The sequence below is a fragment of the Staurois parvus genome, unplaced genomic scaffold (genome assembly GCF_062004578.1).
Source record: "Staurois parvus isolate SC_StPar_1 unplaced genomic scaffold, SC_StPar_1.0 ptg000318l, whole genome shotgun sequence".
Classification (NCBI taxonomy): Eukaryota; Metazoa; Chordata; class Amphibia; order Anura; family Ranidae; genus Staurois; species Staurois parvus.
Window position 1 is genome coordinate 4,284,062 of NW_028318114.1, and position 21,648 is coordinate 4,305,709.

Here is a 21,648-nt window from a genome sequence, read left to right on the forward strand (position 1 = left end):
ACGTTACTTAGGGCCACAGAATCGTTACTTAGGGCCACAGAAACGTTACTTAGGGCCACAGAATTGTTACTTAGGGACAGACACAGAATTGTTACTGAGGGACACAGAATTGTTACTGAGGGCCACAGAACCGTTACTTAGGGCCACAGAAACGTTACTTAGGGCCACAGAAACGTTACTTAGGGCCACAGAAACGTTACTTAGGGCCACAGAATTGTTACTTAGGGACAGACACAGAATTGTTACTGAGGGACACAGAATTGTTACTGAGGGCCACAGAACCGTTACTTAGGGCCACAGAAACGTTACTTAGGGACACAGAATTGTTACTGAGGGACACAGAATTGTTACTGAGGGCCACAGAACTGTTACTGAGGGCCACAGAACTGTTACTGAGGGCCACAGAAACGTTAGTTAGGGCCACAGAAACGTTACTTAGGGCTACAGAAATGTTACTTAGGGCCACAGAATCGTTACTTAGGGCCACAGAATCGTTACTTAGGGCCACAGAAACGTTACTTAGGGACACAGAAACGTTACTTAGGGACACAGAATTGTTACTCAGGGACAGACACAGAATTGTTACTGAGGGCCACAGATTTGTTACTGAGGGCCACAGAATCGTTACTAAGGGCCACAGAAACGTTACTTAGGGCCACAGAATTGTTACTAAGGGACAGACACAGAATTGTTATTGAGGGACACAGAATTGCTACTGAGGGCCACAGAAACGTTACTTAGGGCCACAGAATTGTTACTTAGGGACAGACACAGAATTGTTACTGAGGGACACAGATTTGTTATTGAGGGCCACAGAATCGTTACTTAGGGCCACAGAATTGTTACTTAGGGACAGACACAGAATTGTTATTGAGGGACACAGAATTGTTACTGAGGGCCACAGAACCGTTACTTAGGGCCACAGAAACGTTACTTAGGGCCACAGAATTGTTACTTAGGGACAGACACAGAATTGTTACTGAGGGACACAGATTTGTTACTGAGGGCCACAGAAACGTTACTTAGGGCCACAGAAACGTTACTTAGGGCCACAGAATCGTTAGTTAGGGCCACAGAAACGTTACTTAGGGACACAGAATTGTTACTCAGGGACAGACACAGAATTGTTACTGAGGGATACAGAATTGTTACTGAGGGCCACAGAATTGTTACTTAGGGCCACAGAAACGTTACTTAGGGCCACATAAACGTTACTTAGGGCCACAGAATTGTTACTTAGGGACAGACACAGAATTTTTACTGAGGGACACAGAATTGTTACTGAGGGCCACAGAACCGTTACTTAGGGCCACAGAAACGTTACTTAGGGCCACAGAATTGTTACTTAGGGACAGACACAGAATTGTTACTGAGGGACACAGATTTGTTACTGAGGTCCACAGAAACGTTTCTTAGGGCCACAGAAACGTTACTTAGGGCCACAGAATCGTTACTTAGGGCCACAGAAATGTTACTTAGGGCCACAGAAACGTTACTTAGGGCCACAGAATTGTTACTTAGGGACAGACACAGAATTGTTACTGAGGGACACAGATTTGTTACTGAGGGCCACAGAAACGTTACTTAGGGCCACAGAATCGTTACTTAGGGCCACAGAATTGTTACTCAGGGACAGACACAGATTTGTTACTGAGGGATACAGAATTGTTACTGAGGGACACAGAACCTTTACTTAGGGCCACAGAAACGTTACTTAGGGCCACAGAATTGTTACTTAGGGACAGACACAGAATTGTTACTGAGGGACACAGATTTGTTACTGAGGGCCACAGAAACGTTACTTAGGGCCACAGAATCGTTACTTAGGGCCACAGAAACGTTACTTAGGGCCACAGAATTGTTACTTAGGGACAGACACAGAATTGTTACTGAGGGACACAGAATTGTTACTGAGGGCCACAGAACCGTTACTTAGGGCCACAGAAACGTTACTTAGGGCCACAGAAACGTTACTTAGGGCCACAGAAACGTTACTTAGGGCCACAGAATTGTTACTTAGGGACAGACACAGAATTGTTACTGAGGGACACAGAATTGTTACTGAGGGCCACAGAACCGTTACTTAGGGCCACAGAAACGTTACTTAGGGCCACAGAATTGTTACTTAGGGACAGACACAGAATTGTTACTGAGGGACACAGATTTGTTACTGAGGGCCACAGAAACGTTACTTAGGGCCACAGAAACGTTACTTAGGGCCACAGAATCGTTAGTTAGGGCCACAGAAACGTTACTTAGGGACACAGAATTGTTACTCAGGGACAGACACAGAATTGTTACTGAGGGATACAGAATTGTTACTGAGGGCCACAGAATTGTTACTTAGGGCCACAGAAACGTTACTTAGGGCCACATAAACGTTACTTAGGGCCACAGAATTGTTACTTAGGGACAGACACAGAATTTTTACTGAGGGACACAGAATTGTTACTGAGGGCCACAGAACCGTTACTTAGGGCCACAGAAACGTTACTTAGGGCCACAGAATTGTTACTTAGGGACAGACACAGAATTGTTACTGAGGGACACAGATTTGTTACTGAGGTCCACAGAAACGTTTCTTAGGGCCACAGAAACGTTACTTAGGGCCACAGAATCGTTACTTAGGGCCACAGAAATGTTACTTAGGGCCACAGAAACGTTACTTAGGGCCACAGAATTGTTACTTAGGGACAGACACAGAATTGTTACTGAGGGACACAGATTTGTTACTGAGGGCCACAGAAACGTTACTTAGGGCCACAGAATCGTTACTTAGGGCCACAGAATTGTTACTCAGGGACAGACACAGATTTGTTACTGAGGGATACAGAATTGTTACTGAGGGACACAGAACCTTTACTTAGGGCCACAGAAACGTTACTTAGGGCCACAGAATTGTTACTTAGGGACAGACACAGAATTGTTACTGAGGGACACAGATTTGTTACTGAGGGCCACAGAAACGTTACTTAGGGCCACAGAATCGTTACTTAGGGCCACAGAAACGTTACTTAGGGCCACAGAATTGTTACTTAGGGACAGACACAGAATTGTTACTGAGGGACACAGAATTGTTACTGAGGGCCACAGAACCGTTACTTAGGGCCACAGAAACGTTACTTAGGGACACAGAATTGTTACTGAGGGACACAGAATTGTTACTGAGGGCCACAGAACTGTTACTGAGGGCCACAGAACTGTTACTTAGGGCCACAGAAACGTTAGTTAGGGCCACAGAAACGTTACTTAGGGCTACAGAAATGTTACTTAGGGCCACAGAATCGTTACTTAGGGCCACAGAATCGTTACTTAGGGCCACAGAAACGTTACTTAGGGACACAGAAACGTTACTTAGGGACACAGAATTGTTACTCAGGGACAGACACAGAATTGTTACTGAGGGACACAGATTTGTTACTGAGGGCCACAGAATCGTTACTTAGGGCCACAGAAACGTTACTTAGGGCCACAGAATTGTTACTTAGGGACAGACACAGAATTGTTATTGAGGGACACAGAAATGTTACTGAGGGCCACAGAAACGTTACTTAGGGCCACAGAAACGTTACTTAGGGCCACAGAATCGTTAGTTAGGGCCACAGAAACATTACTTAGGGACACAGAATTGTTACTCAGGGACAGACACAGAATTGTTACTGAGGGATACAGAATTGTTACTGAGGGCCACAGAATTGTTACTTAGGGCCACAGAAACGTTACTTAGGGCCACATAAACGTTACTTAGGGCCACAGAATTGTTACTTAGGGACAGACACAGAATTGTTATTGAGGGACACAGAATTGTTACTTAGGGCCACAGAACCGTTACTTAGGGCCACAGAACCGTTACTTAGGGCCACAGAAACGTTACTTAGGGCCACAGAATTGTTACTTAGGGACAGACACAGAATTGTTACTGAGGGACACAGATTTGTTACTGAGGGCCACAGAAACGTTACTTAGGGCCACAGAATCGTTACTTAGGGCCACAGAAACGTTACTTAGGGCCACAGAAACGTTACTTAGGGCCACAGAATTGTTACTCAGGGACAGACACAGATTTGTTACTGAGGGATACAGAATTGTTACTGAGGGACACAGAACCTTTACTTAGGGCCACAGAAACGTTACTTAGGGCCACAGAATTGTTACTTAGGGACAGACACAGAATTGTTACTGAGGGACACAGATTTGTTACTGAGGGCCACAGAAACGTTACTTAGGGCCACAGAAACGTTACTTAGGGCCACAGAATCGTTACTTAGGGCCACAGAAACGTTACTTAGGGCCACAGAATTGTTACTTAGGGACAGACACAGAATTGTTACTGAGGGACACAGAATTGTTACTGAGGGCCACAGAACCGTTACTTAGGGGCCACAGAAACGTTACTTAGGGCCACAGAAACGTTACTTAGGGCCACAGAAACGTTACTTAGGGCCACAGAATTGTTACTTAGGGACAGACACAGAATTGTTACTGAGGGACACAGAATTGTTACTGAGGGCCACAGAACCGTTACTTAGGGCCACAGAAACGTTACTTAGGGACACAGAATTGTTACTGAGGGACACAGAATTGTTACTGAGGGCCACAGAACTGTTACTGAGGGCCACAGAACTGTTACTGAGGGCCACAGAAACGTTAGTTAGGGCCACAGAAACGTTACTTAGGGCTACAGAAATGTTACTTAGGGCCACAGAATCGTTACTTAGGGCCACAGAATCGTTACTTAGGGCCACAGAAACGTTACTTAGGGACACAGAAACGTTACTTATGGACACAGAATTGTTACTCAGGGACAGACACAGAATTGTTACTGAGGGACACAGATTTGTTACTGAGGGCCACAGAATCGTTACTTAGGGCCACAGAAACGTTACTTAGGGCCACAGAATTGTTACTTAGGGACAGACACAGAATTGTTATTGAGGGACACAGAATTGTTACTGAGGGCCACAGAAATGTTACTTAGGGCCACAGAAACGTTACTTAGGGCCACAGAATCGTTAGTTAGGGCCACAGAAACGTTACTTAGGGACACAGAATTGTTACTTAGGGACAGACACAGAATTGTTATTGAGGGACACAGAATTGTTACTGAGGGCCACAGAACCGTTACTTAGGGCCACAGAAACGTTACTTAGGGCCACATAAACGTTACTTAGGGCCACAGAATTGTTACTTAGGGACAGACACAGTATTGTTACTGAGGGACACAGATTTGTTACTGAGGGCCACAGAAACGTTACTTAGGGCCACAGAAACATTACTTAGGGCCACAGAATCGTTACTTAGGGCCACAGAAACGTTACTTAGGGCCACAGAAACGTTACTTAGGCCCACAGAATTGTTACTTAGGGACAGACACAGAATTGTTACTGAGGGACACAGAAACGTTACTTAGGGCCACAGAAACGTTACTTAGGGCCACAGAATTGTTACTTAGGGACAGACACAGAAACGTTACTTAGGGCCACAGAAACGTTACTTAGGGCCACAGAAACGTTACTTAGGGCCACAGAATCGTTACTTAGGGCCACAGAAACGTTACTTAGGGCCACAGAAGCTTTACTTAGGGCCACAGAATTGTTACTTAGGGCCACAGAATTGTTACTCAGGGACAGACACAGAATTGTTACTGAGGGATACAGAATTGTTACTGAGGGCCACAGAAACGTTACTGAGGGCCACAGAAACGTTACTTAGGGCCACAGAAACGTTACTTAGGGCCACAGAATTGTTACTTAGGGACAGACACAGAATTGTTACTGAGGGACACAGAATTGTTACTGAGGGCCACAGAACCGTTACTTAGGGCCACTGAAACGTTACTTAGGGACACAGAATTGTTACTGAGGGACACAGAATTGTTACTGAGGGCCACAGAACTGTTACTGAGGGCCACAGATCTGTTACTTAGGGCCACAGAAACGTTAGTTAGGGCCACAGAAACGTTACTTAGGGACACAGAAACGTTACTTAGGGCTACAGAAACGTTACTTAGGGCCACAGAATCATTACTTAGGGCCACAGAATCGTTACTTAGGGCCACAGAAACGTTACTTAGGGACACAGAAACGTTACTTAGGGACACAGAATTGTTACTCAGGGACAGACACAGAATTGTTACTGAGGGACACAGATTTGTTACTGAGGGCCACAGAATTGTTACTGAGGGACACAGAATTGTTACTCAGGGACACAGAATTGTTACTCAGGGACACAGAATTGTTACTCAGGGACACAGAATTGTTACTGAGGGACACAGAATTGTTACTCAGGGACACAGAATTGTTACTCAGGGACAGACACAGAATTGTTACTCAGGGACAGACACAGAATTGTTACTGAGGGACACAGAATTGTTACTGAGGGACACAGAATTGTTACTGAGGGACACAGATTTGTTACTGAGGGACACAGAACCGTTACTTAGGGCCACAGAATTGTTACTCATGGCCACAGAATTGTTACTCAGGGACACAGAATTGTTACTCAGGGACACATAATTGTTACTGAGGGACACAGAATTGTTACTCGGGGACAAAGAATTGTTACTCAGGGACACAGAATTGTTACTGAGGGACACAGAATTGTTACTGAGGGACACAGAATTGTTACTGAGGGCCACAGAACTGTTACTTAGGGCCACAGAAACGTTACTCAGGGACACAGAATTGTTACTCAGGGACAGACACAGAATTGTTACTCAGGGACACAGAATCGTTTAATTAAAGAGTATGTCAGACAACATGCAGAGGAGTGGCAGAGGAGGCAATGTTTTAGGAGCGAGCAGACGTGGCAGCAGAGGAAGGGGTCGAGGCAGCACTATTCGCAGCCAGAGGCCAGTGCTCCCGGTGTCATCCAGCGGTCGTGTCTCCACCGACAACCCTGCCGTCATCGATTGGTTGGCTCGGTTGTCTTCCTCTTCCCAGGTCACCTCTGACATCTACAGCCAACGGTCGGTGGGTACGTCAGACACAACCGTTAGTTGGCATGGCCCGGGACCAAGCCCACTGAAATCACGTGTCCTCTACCTGCCCCTGTCCTTTGGTGTTCCCTCACCAAGCGAAGTATCGCATGCTGTGGGCTCAGCCTCACTGTACAGTGAGGAAGAGCTAACAGAGGGCGGTCAGGAACGGGGGGAGACATCCGCCTCTTCAGCAGCCAGGCGAAGAAGTAGTGGCGAGGAGAGTGGCTCGGTAGCCGGTCTAGAGACAGGTCTGTCTCCTGACCCACACGCAGCCGAGGGGGCTAGTAGTGAGGCGGAGACCCTAATTGATGATGAGGAGGCTGATCGCACTTGGCAGCCTCGTCGTCATCAGGCTATTGCTTCCGCATCATCAGGAGAAGAGGGTGGCAGCTTGGCAGCGAGCAAAACAGTCGGTGGGTTGCCCAGGAGGCAGCAGGGTCGCAGCAGTGTCAGTGGAGGCAAACGGCCACGGAGTACAGCACCAGCTCCACTGCAGCCTACCACCACGGCCAGTAGTGGTGCCGGTGTGCACGGAGGAAGCAGCAGTCAGCCAGTGAGGAGTATCGGGGGCAAAGTTTCCTACTCGGCGGTGTGGCAATTTTTTGTCAAGCCGCCCGAGGAAGTAAACGTAGCCGTATGTCGACTATGTGGCCAGAAAGTCAAGCGTGGCCAGGGGGCCCATGTTGGGACTACAGCGTTGCGGCAGCATATGCAGCGTGGCCATTTGGTGGCCTGGGAAAACCGTGATAAAGATACGGCGGTTCTGCCCGCCCCAGCCCCCGCTCCATCACCCGCTCCGTTACTTGCTCCGTCACCCGACGTCAATCGCCCTCTATCAGCCAGTCAAGGCTCCAACACCTCTGCTGAGGGGAGTTGTCGCTCGTTGCCATCTTCCGCTAGTTCAGATGCTCCTTCTCCTGCTACTCCTGTTCACGGATTCCGTCAGCAGTCTTTCTTGGAATCCGTTTCCAAGAGACAACAGTTTGCGAGCACGCACCCGACGGTGCAAAAGCTGAACGTCCTCCTGTCCAAGTTGCTGGTGCTGCAGTCCCTCCCTTTCCAAGTGGTGGACTCAGCACCTTTCCGAGAAATGATGGCTTGTGCCGCGCCGCGGTGGAGAGTGCCAAGCCGGCATTTCTTCGCCAAAAAGGCAGTGCCAGCCCTGCATTCACATGTAGAAGAGATGGTGGGCCAGTCTTTAAGCATGTCGGTCTCTGCCAAAGTGCACGGCAGCGCCAACGTGTGGAGCTGTAACTACGGTCAGGGACAGTACATGTCATTTACGGCCCACTGGGTGAACGTGGTGCCGTCACAGCCGCACCAGCAACTTGGACAGGTCACGCCGCTTTTGCCTCCACGTTTGCACGTCCTTGGTCCACAAAACATGTCCGCCTCTACCACCTCTTCTTCCTTCGTGTCCTCAGCCGCCACCCCCGTGCCAAGTCCCATTACCCGACCGGCATATCACATGTGCAGGGCGCAACGGTGTCACGCTGTGCTGCACCAGGTATGCCTTGGCGAACGTAGTCACACAGGGGAGGAACTTCTGAGTGTAATGAACAGAGAAATCGACAGATGGCTGTCTCCGTGCAAACTGAAAATCGGAACCATGTTGACCGACAACGGACTGCTGCCAGGTCCAGAGTGTGTCATGGGTCCCTGTACGGCCTCCCATTGCTGCTGCCAGGCCCGTAATCTGCCATGGGCCCCCGTACCAACTCCTCATGCTGCTGCCAGGCCCGTAATCTGTCATGGGCCCCTGTACCGCCTCCTCATGCTGCTGCCTGGTCCAGAGTGTGTCATGGGTCCCTGTACGGCCTCCCATTGCTGCTGCCTCCACCGCCACACTGTGGCTCCACACTCTGGTTTTGGCCCCGTGACTGCCCAAATGAGTGAAGTGTGCGGTGATTCTAAGATCGACGGCACTCATCTGCATGTCATACTGACTGTCAGTATTATTTCTTTTCCCCAGCAGACTCCAAGGGCATTTAAATTAAAGGTACAGTGTTCTGCACTAATATAAAGTCTCTCTGAAGCCTAGAAACACCCTTTTATAAGTTAAATTCGCAGCGAATATATTCGACTCGAATCGAAATTTTTCCACGAATTCGCCGAATCAGTCGAATCGAATTTTTGAATACTTCGCTCATCTCTAGTGCAGAACTATATTTGTAAGTTATTTTGGCATAGTGCTTATACTGTCTAGAAGACGGTGTCTGAACTTACCTTCTGTGTGTTAATTTATGCTCAAACCACCATTTACCCTAACCCATACCAATAAAACGAGTTCATTTGCCAATACCACCACTTGTATCTATACGCTGATACTAATTCACAGTCAAGTTAAAGGTATTTGCACTTGTGCTTTTATAAGTGCTTTCAGTAACTTTCACTCAACTAAGTCTGCCAGAGAGGCTAAAGTCTGTTCTTGGATTCAAGATGCAGAACACAGAACCCAAATTACCAAGTTGTTCCTTCAGGGGCAGCGCTACACTGGTAAAAGATAGTTCTGGATTAATTAAAATGTTGGATACTAAAAAATAATAATTTGAAGTCATTGAATATAAACTTTTACTCAATATTTTTGTAGTGGAAAGACAGCTAATAAGCAGTGTATTATCTGATACCCTAGGAAAGTTTATCTCTCTTTGTACATGCACATCTCCTTAATACTAAAGCTGATTCTCATTAAGCTTAGGGCAAAGTAATGCACCAGGGCCCCTGCCAGCCTGTCCAAATTTATGCACCTATTCTCAAGAATAAAAGTATAAATAGATGATAAAATCAATCATATTTATTAGTACTTTCAATAAAGTGGATTTTAATAAGAAAACATGCCATAATCTAAAGACTAATAAACACAAAGGGCACAGTAAAGGCAGGAGGGCATAGTACAGGTTGGGCGCAGGAGGGCACAATACCGAGATCAGGAGGGCTCAGTACAGGGGGCACAAAGTAGAAGGGGACAGGAGTGCACAGTATGGAGGAGAAGGAGGGCACAGTACAGAGGGGGGTTAGAGGGCACAGTACAGGAGTAAAATAACACAGTGCAGAGGGGCAGGAGGGCACAGTATAAGGGTCAGGAGGGAACAGTACAGGGGGTTCGGAGGACACAGTATGGGGGCAAGAGAACAAAATACAAAGGGACAGGGAGACACAGCATAGGGGTCAGAAGGGCACAGTTCGGGGGGAGGAGGGGTTTAGGAGGGCACAGTAAAGGGATAAGAGAACACAGTACTGAGCAGCAGAAGGGAAGAGTACAGAAGGGCAGAAGTGCACAAAACAGGTATCAGAAGCGCACAATAGAGGGGATCAGGCACAGAATTGCAGGGGCAGGAGGGAACAGTAAGGGGGTAAGATTACACAGTACAGGGGGCAGGATGGCACAGTACAGGGAGGGCAGTATGGCACAGTACAGGGAAGGTCAGGAGGGAACAGTACAGGTTGGGCTCAGAAGGACACAGTACAGGGGGGCAGCAGGGCACAATACTGTGGGATCAGGAAAGCATAGTATGGGGGGGGGGGTCAGGAAGGCACAGTACAGAGGTGGCAGTATTGCACATTACTGGGGGAAAAAGGGCACAGTACTGAGGAGTGGGAGAACATGGGGGCAGGAGGTAAAAGTACATGGAGACAAGAAAGAGTGCACAATATGGGGGGGGGGCAGGAGAGCACTGTACAGGGGCAAGAGAACACAGTATGAGGGGCAGGGGTGCACAGTACGTGGGGGGGCAGGACTGCATAGTACAGGGGGACAGGAGGGCACAGTACAGATGGACAGGATTGCACAGTACAGGGGGATAGGACACAGTAGAGGGGGACAGGAGTGCACAGTATGGGGAGCAGGAGGTCACAGTTCGGGGGTGTAAGGAGGGCACAGTACAGGGGCAAGAGAACACAGTATGAGGGGCAGGGGTGCACAGTACGTGGGGGGGCAGGACTGCATAGTACAGGGGGACAGGAGGGCACAGTACAGATGGACAGGATTGCACAGTACAGGGGGATAGGACACAGTAGAGGGGGACAGGAGTGCACAGTATGGGGAGCAGGAGGTCACAGTTCGGGGGTGTAAGGAGGGCACAGTATAGAGTTCTGGAGGGCACAGTACAGGGGGTTAGGAGGGCACGGTATGGGGGTAAGAGAACACGATACAAAGGGGCAGGAGGACACAGTATAGGGATCAGATGGGAATAGTACAGGAGGGCAGGAGGGCACAGTACAGGTGTAAGAGAACACAGTACTGAATAGCAGGAGGGCACAGTATAGAGGGGCAGGAGTGCACAATACAGGGGCAGGAGGGCACAATACAAGAATCAGGAGGGAAGTTTCTGGTGATCTTCCAGTGCTTTGTAGGGGTTAAGGAAGAACCCCCAAGGTGGGGGTCTTATTACTAATAATAATCTTACTACTACTGCTGCTGCTACTTGTGTGGGTGGCATGTGTACTGCTCCGATTCCTCACCAGCCTTCCTCTCCTATTCATCCCATGAGATTAGCGCAGTACATATCCCACCCACTCGAACAGCAGCAGTGGTAAGATGTTCTGCCTCAGGGTATTTTCTTTAATGGCTGCAAAGCACTGGAAGAGTGTGAGAGGAAAGTAGCTATGACATTTCAATTGTAGTCTGTCCCTGCAGCCTAGATTCTGGGATGAATTTTAACTGAAATATGAATGCAAATACACCACTTGCCAGAGTGTATGTAGCAAGTCAGCCATTGAGACTATGAAGCATTTTTTTCAACAAATGAATGCATCATGGAAAGCATCTAAACTAGGTCTAATGTCCAGACACGAACATAAACTTCGACTACAGTAACACCTAAGATCAACCTGGTGTATGTTGTTAGACAAATCAAAAAGATCTCATTGAATACTTTTTTTGATGTTATAAATTATTTGCTCTTTTTTTGGTTAAATAAGATGCTTTGCTAGTAGTATTTTACTGTGCTCTCTGAAAATATAATGCCTTCTGGCAAACCATGTTTGATATTCATCATTAATATTCACATTCATCAATAACTGTTATTTTGTTGAAATAAGGTATAGATATCTACAGTGTGTGTGTGTGTGTATATATATATATATATATATATATAAAAGCATGAATTAATTATTAGACTGACTAATTCTCACAAGCAAGCTCTGGCTTCAATTGTATGCCGGAAGTAGGGATACAAATTAATTCACAGTGAGACTTATTTCTCACAAAAGATTGAAAGAAACTTTTTATTTGCCCTCATAAAAAAATAAATTTGCATGTAGTGTTGCATGACCAAAAAATTGCCAGTTAGCCACTTGCCATCCTGAGGATTTAGCCCTCTTAATGACCAGGCCTCTTTTTGCTATTCGGCGCTGCACAATTTCAACTGATAATTGCGCGGTCATGCAATGCTGTACCCAAACAAAATTTACGTCCTTTTTTTCACACAAATAGATCTTTCTTTCAGTGGTATTTGATCACCTGTGCACTTTTTATTTTTGTCGCTTTAAACAAAAAAAGACCGAAAATTTTGAAGAAAAACTACTTTCGGCTATAACAAATATATAGTAAACTCAAAGTCAGTCATAAATTTAGGCCAAAATGTATTCTGCTACATGTTTTTGGTAAAAAAAATCCCAATAAGTGTATATTGATTTCTTTGTGTGAAAGTTATAGCGTCTACAAACTATGGTATAGATACTGCAATTTACGCTATTTTTTTGCTATACAGCGCTGCACTAGTTTAACTGAAAATTGTGATATGGTACATAAATGAAATTTACATCCTTTTTCACACGAATAGAGCTCTATTTCGGTGAGGCAAAATACTCACCATGCTTCTTATCAAATTCCTTGGGGTGTCTACTTTCCAAAAAAGAGGTCATTTGGGGGGGGGGGGGGGGGTTGGTGCAATCTTGGAATTTCAGGGCCTCTGAAACTGTGATAGGTAGTCAGGAAGTGTAATGAGGAAATAAAGCCCTTTAAAAGCCTGAAGGTGCTTATTGGATTTCGGGGTCCTGTACTTGACTAGACTGCCAAAATGTTTCTCACATGTGGTACCCACATACTCTGGAGAAGTATCAGAATGTATTTTGGGGAGTAATTCCACATATACCCATGGCATGTTTGAGCAATAAATCATTTAAGTGACAATTTTGTGTAAAAGAAAAAAAAACATTTTTTTGCCATTTTCCAAAAACTTGTGATAAAAAAATAAATTCTTCTATTGACTCAACATGCCTCTCAGCAAATAGTTTGGGGTGTCTACTTTCCAAAAAGGTTCGTTTTGGGGGGTGGGGGCATTTTATGCCCAGCATAAGAAGTTTATGCCATACATCATTCACTCTTCTAACCACCTGAAGACCAAGCCTTTTCTGACACTTTTTGTTCACATGGAAAAAATCTGTATTTTTTGCTAGGAAATTACTTTGAACCCCCAAACATTATATATTTTTTTAAAGCAGACACCCTAGTGAATAAAATGGTGGGTGCTGCAATTTTTTATGTCACATAGTACTCGCGCAGCAATTTTTCAAATGCATATTTTTTTAAAAAGATACAATTTTTTTTACTTTTAATGCACAAAAACACAATATATTGGCCAATTAATTGTAAAAATATAAAAGATGGTATGCCAAGTAAATAGATACCAAACATGACATGCTTTAAAACTGTGCATGCCCTGTGCAATGGTGACAAGCTGCATACATTTTTAATATCCATAGGCAACGCTTTAAAAGCCTTTACAAGCTACCATTTTAGATTTACAGAGGAGTTCTAGTACAAGAATTACTGCCCTTGATCTGACGTTCGCGGCGATACCACACATGCATGGTGCAACCGCTGTTTACATACTGGCACAGGGTCAACTCTTGCGCAAGCTGGTGCACACGTAGGCGTGGGGGGGCGAGGGTGCTTTTTTTTAAGTTATTTTGATTTTGTTTTTATTACTTTTACACTGTCCCTTTTTTTTTTTTTAATCACTTTTAATGCTATCACAGGGAATGCAAATATCCCGTATAACTTCAATGGGCATCGTCATATATTCTTTTTTGTGAAATCTGGGGTCTATCAGACTCTAGATATCTCCTCTTCCCTTAAATTATCTAATCTCACCAAGATCGGTGTGATCAGATGCTTTCCCAATTTACAAATGGCTTTGTTTATATCCTGCGAAACTGAAGTGATGAAATGCTCGTAGCTTCCGCTTTCTTAGACTATAGATATGATTGGCACCATTCTGGTCTCCAATCAGCTCTATGGTCAGCTGGCAGAAACACCGGCTGCATTCTCAGGTTCCCCCGATTAGCGAGGGACTGCCCGAGAAGGCCGTGAAAGGCAGCGGGGGAGGGGGGCATCATCTCCCGCTGCTTGTAAAAGCAATCCTGCAGCTAATTAGCCACTAGGATTTATTTTACATGAAAGCTGATTGCCGACTGAAAAAAATTATACCAGGATGATGCCTGCAGCTGTAGGCATCATCCTGGTATAACCATTCAAAGTCCAGTGATGTACCAGTACGTCACTGGTCCTTGTTGGGTATATATGCTATGTTCTTATTTTTTTGTATGCAGCCTGTGGGCTGAATGAAAAAAAGAGAAAAAAATCTCTGCCAAAAAAAGTGTGTGGTATGCCCACCATTAGAATATGCCACCCTGCATCCACCCACTTCTAATGATGGGCACACATTCGGTTGCACGGTGCCCATCCCTGCTTCTTAATAAATTTATCAGACTTACTACACTATGGGTATCTTTTTGTTTTGACCCCGTGTGGGGAGTATTATTTCCTCAGATGCTCTCCTATCAGTGTACCCAGAGAGGGAGTTTCCTACTTATCTGCTGACCACAGCGCCTAAGGAGAGTGAGGTTCCTGCCTATCTGCTGACAGCAGCATCTATCCATCCTTAAAGGGGAACCCAGGAGTATTACCATCTTCTTAGATTCCCGGATCCATACCATCCTGTGAGGGGTCTCTCCAGTTGGACACCTGATGAGACCCTGTTTTTACCATTCATATTGCACTATTATAGTGCACGTCTGGTGAGTGTGCATTTTTTCCATCACTGTTAGGCACCCGCACCGGTCTGTAGCAGTGGGGACTTTTCTCACCATTGAGCCACCTCATGAACATTACAATCAGTTAATTATATATGCTTAATTTTATTCACAATTTATATTTTATTCATTTATTACTCATTTAATACTGTTTATTATAGCGCTGAACTATTTGTTGTTTATTCTAAGAAGGATTTCTTTTGGTTGCCTTGAGTGCACAGCTGCTCCTTTAAAAAGTGCTCACCTTTGATTGTTTCTTCCTTTGTTATTCAATATACTTTCATGGCTTTACATACAGTTGAGCTTATCGGAAGAGTGTTTAACAGTATGTCAAGCTGCACACAAGCTGGACAGGGTAATGTAAAGCACAGAACAGAAAATATTTAACCTATGGATTAAAAAAATCATACAGCACATAAATTCTTGTAATATACATACTCCTTGACCTCAGAACATTCATCATCAGAAGGGTTGGCTTCATCTTCTGACTGGTCACTCAGAAGATCACATGGTTGTATAGATGCATTGTCAGCAAGCTCCAGTACAGGTGCAATACTGGGTCTTCTCTCTTCTCTGCTACCTTCAGATGGAAGAGTTAGGGCCGGTCCACTGGTGGGATAACAAGTTGTTTCCTGTAGATCAATTGCCACTGTGCCTAAAGATTAAATGAACGCATCATTACAAAGTATATTTGCAATGTGTGCTTACAATTTATCATTGTTTGAAAATCCATAGAAAATGTGCTGCTCCAAAACTGCTTTAAATCCTTCTCCATTTCACTTCTGTGTATATCAGGTGCAGGGGCGGACTGACAACTCATGGGGCCCCCGGGCAATAGGGGATCAAGGGGCCCCTGTGTCCTTGCCCAAACTCAAAAAAGCCTATGAAATAGGTACCAGGGGCATCTCATGGGGCCCCCTACTGACCCCGGGCCCTCGGGCAGTGCCCGAGTTTCCAAATGGTCAGTCTGCCCCTGATCAGGTGAAAACCTATGGGAACCCACATTTTCTCTGTCTTACTATCGCCAAATCAAGCGCTCTGGTACAGTCACTAGTAAAACTTTATTTAGCCAACACAGACATACAGTATAAGCAGTCCTTATCTGCAGTCTCTTCCACTCTAATACATATCACCCACTGTGGGCTTGTTGACAGAGATCCCTGTGATTAAACCTGCAAATGTGTTAAAGTGAGGCTGTCTGCAGGTGGGGACTCCTTGTGTGTCTGTGCTGGCTAAATAAAGCTCTCCGAGTGACAGCATCAAAGTCTGACCTTGTGTTTGGCTTGGTTATTACAACTTATTGTTACTTTTTAGCTTTTGCTATGTTTTATATCTATTATATTATTATATATATATATATAGCTTTACACCCCAATATTCATGCTATATAGGAAAGACAGTATACACATGTCATGAGTAATATTTTTTTCTCATTCTACCATAGAAATGTAGTTAACCCAAAAACTATAAATACAAGAAAACAGTAAACAGCGTTAACAATTATTTGATACAATTACACTGATTCACATTCAAGAAACACAAAATTTAAGTTTTTGAGACCAGGATGAAGAGCAAGCTCTGGTGAGTCTTTAAGGTGACTGTGACAGTAGGCAGGTGAAATCACCTGGTTGCGTCCTGGATGGACGATATATTTGTCCGAGGTTCAGGGTTTATGGGGATTTGTACCACTAGAGGGAAGTGCTGAGTCCTTCAGCACTGAGATAATGAGCCCAGCTGAAGGTAGTGGGCTCATTAACACCTGTATAAAGCTTCCCAGAGTGCTTAGGGAGTTGCTTCACCCTGGAACCAGATCTGTGCCTGAACTGTCTGGGGAGCTGACCTGTTATCTGTGTGCAGAGAGACCAAAGCCTGTGTGGCTAACCTCCCAGTACTAGCAACTAGGTATAGCAGCAGGCTGTACCTAGTGGGTAGCTAGGGAAAAGCTGTTGTTGCAGTAAGTAGCCAAGTTGGCCAGGATTTATTTTGATGTTTCTTTTTGGTTTATCATTTTTTCTGTAAATATTGTAAATAAATTGCACCTGTTTGTTTTCACCTCCACTATTGTTGTGCTGTGCCTATCTTTTTGTGTTGTGCACCCATCCAGGGGGTCACACACACCCGCTGCCGAGCTAACCCTGTTACATATGGTGGAGGACGGCGGGCAGTTGTGGTAACTAAAGGCCAGCATGGAGGAGATAATCAGACAGTTGGCTCTGGCAAATGCCAATCAACAACAGGCAAATGCCAATCAACAGCAGGCAAATGCAAGTTTCCAGCAGAGCATTGCAGCCCAGCAGAAGGCCTTGGAACAAGCAGAGGTCCGCCATAGGGAATTGCTGGTGCAACAGGACCAGAAACACCAGAAACAAATTGAGGCTGTTTTGAAGCAGCTCCAGCAGAGGCAGCAGACTGAGGCTGGTGATGATTCTGGTAAAACACCATCATTTTCTGTGGGCCGTTTATTGCCAAAAATGACTGGAGAGGATGATCCGGAGGTGTTTCTAACCACCTTTGAAAGGACTGCTGAAAGGGAAAAGTGGCCTAAAGAACAGTGGGCTGGATTGATGGCCCATTATTAACTGGAGAGTCGCAAAAAGCTTACTATGACCTGGAGCCGGACCAAGCCAAAAACTATGATGTGCTAAAAGTGGAAATTTTGGCCCGGTTGGGTGTTACCCTCGCTGTCCGTGCTCAGCGGGTACATAATTGGACTTTTCGGCTTGGGAAACCTCCCAGGTCACAGATGTATGATCTCATTCACCTGAGCAGGAAGTGGCTGCAGCCAGAGACTTTGACCGCCCCAAAAATTGTGGAACGTGTCATCATGGATCGGTTCCTAAGGTCTCTGCCTAATACTATTCAAAAGTGGGTCAGCCATGGAGACCCAGAAACTGCAGACAAGCTGGTGGATCTAGTGGAGAGATACTTGGCTACTGAGAACCTGACCTCCTCTTCCAGAGACTCACGGACTTTCCACCCTAAGACCAGACCATCCCCAGCGGCGGGTAAGATGACTACAAGGGGTGAGGGTGGAGAGAGTGAGAGGGTGGGAGTATTACCCAATGTCTGGCAAGAGCGGCCAGGAAGGCCAAGGCCGCAAGAAGCGGTGAAAAAAATTATTTGTTACCGCTGCCGGCAAGAGGGACACATTGCAGCCAATTGCCCAGTGGTGGATGAGCCTATGCAGTGTGACTTTCTGAGCAATAGACGTCAGTTGCTGTTTGCGACAGTGGTATGCACGGCCAGCCCGGGCACTGAGAAACATTTGTGCAAAATGACTGTTAATGGAAATAATATTGTGGGGTTGCTGGATTCAGGTAGCCTGGTAACCTTGATAAGAGAGGAGATGGTCACTACAAAGGTCTCTGGGCATAAAAAGGTGGCAGTGATTTGTGTGCATGGGGACACTAAGGAGTATCCCGTGGCTACTGTGTTTTTTGAGACCCCCAAAGGTAACCTGTCTCATCAGGTAGGATTGGTACCTCATTTACCACATGATGCCATTGTGGGGAGGGATTTTCCAAAATTCTGGGAACTCTGGGATTGTTCTGACCCCCCCACTGTCTCCCCTGCAGACCAGGAAGGTGAATCCCAGAAAGCGTCTGAGTGTGGTGAGGTCTCTCCCAAGTTCCCCTTGTCGGTACTAGCTGGGGAGACCCAAGGAACTGGGGAGGAGCCCGCCTCCTCAGATGAAAATCTGCCGGTTGTGGATTTCTCGGACTTAGAGGTGCATAGGGAAAATTTTGCCACCGAACAGCTGAAAGACCCCACGCTGATAAAAGCCCGGGAAAATGTAGTAAAAGTAGATGGCCAACTAGTGAGTCCTGAGAAAACTGCTGCTTATCCATACTTCCTTGTGGAAAGGGACCTACTCTATCGAGTTTCTCAGGGGGCAGAAGAAACCATTGAGCAACTGGTGGTGCCCAGACCTTACAGGAAGTTGGTGTTGGAGTTGGCCCATGGACACATCCTTGGGGGTCATTTGGGGGCGGAGAAAACACGGGAAAGAGTACTGCAGCGGTTCTATTGGCCTGGGGTCATTAAGGAGGTGGAAAATTACTGTTCCTCTTGCCCTGTGTGTCAGAAGTCGGCCCCTATGCCCCATTTCCGTAGTCCACTGGTACCTCTTCCCATCATTGAGGTCCCCTTTGAAAGGATTGCCATGGATTTGGTAGGTCCGCTGGTGAAATCCGCTAGGGGGCATCAGTACCTGTTGGTCATACTCGACTATGCCACCCGCTATCCAGAAGCAATTCCACTCCGAAATACCTCTGCCAAGACAATAGCTAAGGAGCTATTCCTCGTTTTCAGCCGAGTGGGTATTTCAAAGGAACTGCTGACGGACCAGGGAACCCCCTTTATGTCCCGGGTGATGAAAGAGCTGTGCAAACTGTTCAAGGTAAAACAGTTGCGCACCTCTGTGTATCATCCCCAAACTGACGGGTTGGTGGAAAGGTTCAACAAAACCCTGAAACAAATGCTAAGGAAGGTGGTAGATAAGGATGGAAAGGGTTGGGATTATTTAGTACCCTATTTGATGTTTGCCATCCGGGAGGTACCCCAGTCCTCCACAGGATTTTCACCATTTGAGTTGCTCTATGGGAGACACCCAAGGGGGCTGTTAGATATCGCCAAGGAAACTTGGGAAAGTGAGAGTTCTCCCCACCGGAGTGTGATTGAGCACGTCGCCCAAATGCAAGATAGAATTGTCCAGGTCATGCCTATTGTAAAGGAACATTTGTCCCAAGCACAGTTAGCGCAGCAGAGGGTGTACAATCGGGGGGCCCAGACCAGGTCGTTTGCTGAAGGAGATAGAGTGCTAGTGCTAATCCCTACGGTTGAAAGCAAATTCCTGGCCAAATGGCATGGCCCATACGAGGTGATTGAGAAAGTGAGTGAGGTGAATTACAGGGTCAGACAACCAGGAAGGCGGAAACCAGAGCAGATCTACCACATTAATCTGCTAAAGGCCTGGAGGGACAGGGAATCCCTAGTTGCTGAGGGTTTGTCACCAGCGCCATCTAAGTGCTTGGTTCCGGAGGTTGGAATAGCAGTCACGTTGTCTACAATTCAAAAACAGGAGGCTAAAGAGTTTGTGCTCCGCAACACAGAGGTTTTTTCTGAGCTGCCGGGACAAACCTCGGGGGTGGAGCATGACATTATCACCCCACCGGGTGAAAGAGTAAAACTGAAACCCTATAGAATCCCAGAGGCTCGACGGGAGGCAATACGTGGGGAAGTACAGAGAATGCTAGATTTGGGGGTGATAGAGGAGTCCCAAAGTGACTGGTCCAGCCCCATAGTGTTGGTGCCCAAACCAGATGGGAGCTGGCGATTTTGTAACGACTTTCGACAGTTGAATAAAGTTACAAAATTTGACACCTACCCCATGCCAAGGATAGATGAACTAATCGACCGACTGGGAGCAGCCCGGTACATGACAACACTAGACTTGACGAAAGGTTATTGGCAAATTCCCCTAGCTAAGTCGGCAAAGGAGAAGACTGCATTTGTAACCCCAGAAGGGTCATTCCAGTATAAAAGAATGCCGTTCGGGTTACAGAATGCACCGGCCACCTTTCAGCGAAAAATGGATCAGATTCTTCGTCCCCATCAGAAGTATGCTGCAGCGTACTTGGACGATGTGATTATCCATAGCGCAGACTGGGCCTCACATTTTCCAAAAGTTCAGGCTGTGCTAGACTCAATACGGAAAGCTGGGTTTACGGCCAACCCAAAGAAGTGTACGATTGGACAGGAGGAGGCCAAGTACCTGGGGTACACTATTGGGAGAGGGGTAATAAAACCTCAGATAAACAAAGTGGAAGCAATACAGAATTGGCCACTCCCAAATAACAAAAAGCAGGTTACGGGCTTTTCTAGGAATTGCTGGCTACTATTGGCGATTCATTCCCCATTTTGCTTCTATGGCAGTACCCCTAACCAACCTGACAAAAGGGAAGGAGTCTGTCATGGTTAAGTGGTCCCCTGATGCTGAAGCAGCCTTCCTGTCTTTAAAAAGGGCCTTATGTAGCCAGCCAGTCCTATACTCACCAGACTTCTCAAAAGACTTTGTGGTCCAGACGGATGCATCCAATGTTGGCTTAGGAGCAGTGCTGTCCCAGGTTTGGCAGGGGGAGGAGCACCCAGTAATCTATCTCAGCCGAAAGCTAAAGTCTCACGAGGAAAATTATGCCACGATTGAGAAGGAGTGTTTAGCGGTAAAGTGGGCCCTAGATTCCCTTCGGTACTATCTGCTGGGCAGACATTTTGACCTGATCACAGATCACGCTCCCTTGAAATGGATGGCTCAAAATAAGGAGACCAATAGAAGGGTAAATAGGTGGTTTCTGGCCCTACAGGAATTTACCTTCACGGTGAAGCATCGCCCTGGTGTTCAGATGGGAAATGTGGATGCTTTATCCCGGGTACACGCCTGCCTGGCTACTGGTGTTACAACCCCAAGGTTGAAACAAGAGGGGGGGGGGTATGTGACAGTAGGCAGGTGAAATCACCTGGTTGCGTCCTGGATGGACGATATATTTGTCCGAGGTTCAGGGTTTATGGGGATTTGTACCACTAGAGGGAAGTGCTGAGTCCTTCAGCACTGAGATAATGAGCCCAGCTGAAGG

The 21,648-nt window shown here is 46.2% G+C and overlaps 1 protein-coding gene across 2 annotated transcripts in view; it reads right to left on the reverse strand.

Annotated features, from left to right (window-relative positions):
- The window catches only part of LOC149457498 (potassium channel subfamily T member 2), a 1,188,731-nt gene that overhangs the window by 370,796 nt on the left and 796,287 nt on the right, over positions 1-21,648 (reverse strand). For both annotated transcript variants that reach the window (XM_089683639.1, XM_089683638.1), the window contains exon 17: positions 15,455-15,671. In XM_089683639.1, coding sequence (XP_089539765.1) covers positions 15,455-15,671 — 217 coding nt within the window. The remainder of the gene's footprint in view (positions 1-15,454; positions 15,672-21,648) is intronic.